General features: G+C 41.8%; 1 protein-coding gene across 1 annotated transcript; it reads left to right on the forward strand.

Annotated features, from left to right (window-relative positions):
* Positions 1–2,922: 2,922 nt before the first annotated feature.
* Positions 2,923–3,915, forward strand: LOC148299687 (uncharacterized). Its single transcript, XM_088275812.1, is given in 5 exon segments — positions 2,923–3,044; positions 3,183–3,341; positions 3,483–3,492; positions 3,551–3,806; positions 3,809–3,915. Coding segments are annotated over 5 exon segments (654 nt in total).
* The last annotated feature ends 661 nt before the right edge of the window (positions 3,916–4,576 follow it).

Here is a 4,576-nt window from a genome sequence, read left to right on the forward strand (position 1 = left end):
TCCCAACCCCAACCCCAACCCCAACCCCAACCCCAACCCCAACCCCAACCCCAACCCCAACCCGGATGTAGCTAACTATTCAGTTGTTCACATATTAATACGTTCCATAAAATAATAATGAATGTAATTGAATGAAACAATTTTAAATAAAGAATTCCATCGGCAGTGGCAATTTTAGCACCGTATGGAAAGTCGAAGACCCATAAACGAAGAAAATTTATGCCCTCAAAATCATGAAAACGCACCCCAAAATCGCATACCGAGAAGCGCAGATTCTAAAAAGAATGGATCATCCCAACGTCATCAAGCTCGAGGATTTTGAGCAAAACGAGAATGAATCGAAGCTCTTGCTTGAATACATGGGAATAAATACTCTCTAGCTGTACGAATCACGCAAAAACGGTCTCAAGGAAGAGCAGACCAAGTGCATCCTGTTCCAATCTGCTCTGGGCCTGGCCTACGTTCACTCCTTCGGGGTCATTAACCGCGATGTCAAGCCTGAAAACTTGCTCATCGACCAAAAAAACGCAATGGTCAAGATTATTGATTTCGGTCTTGCCATTAGCGAAGATACTGTCTCGACTGATTATATTGCGACACGTTGGTATCGAGCCCCATAAAACTTGCTGTGCACCAAATAGTATGGGTGCGGTGTCGATGTGTTCTCGTTGGCGTGCGTGGTCGTCGAACTCTACCTCGGCAGCCCACTGTTTCCAGGCACGAACAATACCGACCAGCTCTATAAGATATTCAGCATATTGGGCTACCCCAGCGAGTAAAACTGGCCATTAGGGTATCGCAAGGCTGTGTAAATGGGCATAAAGCTGCAACAGAACATCCCCAACAACACGAGCTTGAAGAACATCCTGAATAAATGCGACCCGATGTTGGTTTAAATCATAGAAAGCATGCTACAACTCAACCCCAAAAATAGGATAACTTGCGAATAAATTGTGGAGCACCCCTATTTCGAAAATGTTAAATAAATTATACCGCCTGCTGTCTATCGCCGTTTCGAATAAGACTACTCAAAATACAAGGAGAAGAAAAAGGAAGAATTATATCAGAAGGAAAAATAAAATAAAATAGCATTCAAAGGCCTGCACCAACTTAAAAATATCCGACAGCAGAATCAAGGAAGATAAAAAGAACGCGAACGAGACAGAGAAAGATAAATTTTATAAGTAAGCGCCCTTATCGGCTACCCCAACAAAAACAGGACGCTCACCAAGCAGCCAATGAGCTTAAAAACATTCGACAATAACAGGTCGAAAAATAACTCAATCAACTCCTAATCTAGTGGAAACAAGAGCACCGAAGCTAGAAACAAAACCTCCAAGGTAGGTCTATTTACAAACAACCTCCTTAAAAACAGATACAAAACCCAACTCAGCCATTATTCTGACTCTTCCCGAATGAACAAATACTCGTCCAAGATCTAAAACCATAGCAATTTCTCAGTTGTGCACATGGATCAAAAGCAGCAGAATTTGTACTCAGAGGCCAATAACGAACTGCAATAAAAAAACAGAAGGGCAGAATAACAGTAAATCTTAAGCTCAAAAAGATCAACTGGAGATAGTGCTCATATGCTTGCAACTGCAACCTTCCCTAAATATATAGATAGTGCCTATCACACCGATCAGGCACAATAGAGCTAGAACAAAACCCCAGCATTCCATCAATCGACGGAAAAGTCAGAGTTGAACAATCAGAATATCTACACTAACAACAGCTCTAGTACTCGAGTTGAGAGAATGCCTGCAATTCATGGCAGGCATGATGATTCCGCGTTTCCTAACTTGAACTTCTTCAATTCATCAAATCTCAACAACAACCTCGGCAACACATATCAAAGAAGCCCATCAAAAATGAATCTGCAAAGCCCAGTTCGAATCTATTCTCCAGGCCACAACCTTACCAACTACTCTTTTCATGGCCGAAATTAACGAACTCCTCACAATGATGAACTGCATTCTAATTTTTCTCACAATAAGCATATTTCTTTCTTAGCAAGTCCATCGCATCAGAATACATCGCATCAGAATACATCGCATCAGAATACATCGCATCAGAATACATCGCATCAGAATACATCGCATCAGAATACATCGCATCAGAATACTTTGCAGAATAGCCCCATTCAGCATTTCCCGCCAGCTATAAACTTTCCTACAGCTCAAACTAGGAATTACGCTCGGAACGGGGGTTTAAATACTTCTGGATCTCTTGATCGATCGATTGAGCATACTCGTCGCACGCAATTCATGGGCAACAATGGCAACTTCTATAACCCTAAATTAAAGGCATCTCCTTCTTTTTCAGTATTGAACCAGAATTAATCAATACTCAATGACAGAAGAGTTGAAACTGCAGAAAGAAAAATCAATGGCTTTACTATTTATTCCCCGCAGCCCAAGAACTTCCTCAACATGATCAATAAAATTCAAATAGGCAACAACAACAACACAAATAGAAATGCCAATCGTTTGCCCCAAAACCACCCGCAAAAAAGAATGGAGGAGCAATTCCCTTTGCAGAAGAATTCTTCAGAAAAGTAGTTCTCCAACCCCAACCCCAACCCCAACCCCAAACCCCAACCCCAACCCCAACCCCAACCCCAACCCCTTGAGGCAAAAATATAATTTTTGATTTCATGACTAGAATAATATTGAATCTATGATAGCAGATATGCAAATAGAGCATTCGAGTGAGTCTTATATAATAATTATAGCATTTCAACAGTATGAAGAAAAGCGGCTTGGTAAGGCAATTCAGAACCGAATCGACCGAAAACAGCGGGCAAATATGGGCAAAAATAACCCAGTTTTCTATCAGGAGTCCGAAACAAATGAGGCCGAAGTTAAAAAGCAAAAAATGAAATCAGTCATTTAACAGAGCTCACTCACCTAATTCTTGCAAATGGCTGAGCTCAGTCAGCAAAATTTCAAAGCCAACCGAGATCTCAAGTTCAGGGAAATTAGAGAGGAAGTTCGGCAAAAGAAGATCATTGTCATCGACGATATGCCTGTGATGTTGGAAGAGTAAATCGATCAAAAGCAGCTCAAGGGTCTACAAATGCCTCGCAGGCCCAATTGGAAATAATGCACAGCCAAGGCCGAGCTCGAAAAAAAGTAATCTGAAGCTTACATGAACTGGAGAAAAGGTATCGCACTGCTCTAAGAATCGAGCGCCGATATCAGAATTACTCCGTACGAAAAGAACATCGAAGTGTGGAGACAGTTATGGAGAGTGACCGAAAGGGCTGACCTGATGGTGCAGATTGTAGATGGGAGAGACCCCCTTTTTTTCCGCTGCGAAGATCTGACTGACTACATAAAGTAGCTGAGGCCCTAATAAAAAGTCGCTGCTGCTGATAAACAAAAGTGATTTGGTGGAGTAATCGATCCGAAAAAGATGGAATTTGTACTTTATCGAGCACAACATCCCGCACATCTTCTTCTCTGCAAAATTGGCAACAGCCACATTGGAGTAGGATAACGAGTCCGAAATAACCAAAGAGACAGAAGTCATGAACAACTAAGAGCAGATAATGGAGAAATACTTCAATAAACCTGAAATCCTCACAATTGAGCAGCTGAGTGCACTTTTCAGCAGCTTCACCACGGTCATTGGCAAAGAGAAGATCGAAGTTGGACTGGTTGGATACCCCAATGTCGGCAAATCCAGCGTCATTAATGCCTTATTTGGGAAGAAGAAAGTCAGTGTAGCCAGCTTGCCGGGCAAGACCAAGCATTTCCAGACATTGATTCTAACCAATAATGTCACCTTATGCGATTGCCCGGGCTAGTATTCCCCCGCATATCTGCTTCCTATTCATACATGGTCTTGAACGGCCTGTACCCGATTGATACAATCAAATCCTTCCAGGAGCCCATCAACATATTGATCTAGAGAATTTCCCAGAAGGATATCGAAAAAGTATACTCAGTGTACTGGAAATAGAACTAGATTTACGATGGGGAGAGCCTACTGAACAAGTATTCAGCATTGAAGGGCTTCTTTACTGGAAATGGAGTACCCAACCAGTCCGTGGCTGCCAAGAATATACTCAAGGATTATGTCAACGGGGAGGTTATCTATGTTAGAAATCCCCCAGGGCTTTAAGGCAAAGAGTACGTGGAGCAAAAGTTCTAAAAAGCAGATGAAAAGTAATAAACCATTGAGCAGGGGCGAACCAAGGAATAGAAAGCAGCCAGGAATATCGAACACGAAATCGACCAATAATTCTTCAAGCAGGAAAACAGCGAAAAACACGCAGCAACCGAAGCGGTGCGGGAGTTAACAGAGGATGACTTGCTGGATTTGATCGAAGGCAAGAAGGTCAACGGGATGAGGATTACCAAATAAATTAGGAAAAATGTGAAGCACGCCCTCAAGAGAGGAGAAAACATTGAGGAAATTAAAAAGCGAGTCTTTGCTGAGCAGATTAAACAAACTGCGATTCACAAGCAACTCATCAAGAATTAATGATACCATACCTTATCGATTTCGCTTTTATTCGTTATGCTGAAATTTATGCCTCAAAACATCATAATTTATTATCAATGAAAAC

The sequence above is a fragment of the Brachycentrus maculatus genome, unplaced genomic scaffold (genome assembly GCF_059751285.1).
Source record: "Brachycentrus maculatus isolate JH-2025_06_01 unplaced genomic scaffold, ASM5975128v1 h1tg000996l, whole genome shotgun sequence".
Lineage (NCBI taxonomy): Eukaryota > Metazoa > Arthropoda > Insecta > Trichoptera > Brachycentridae > Brachycentrus > Brachycentrus maculatus.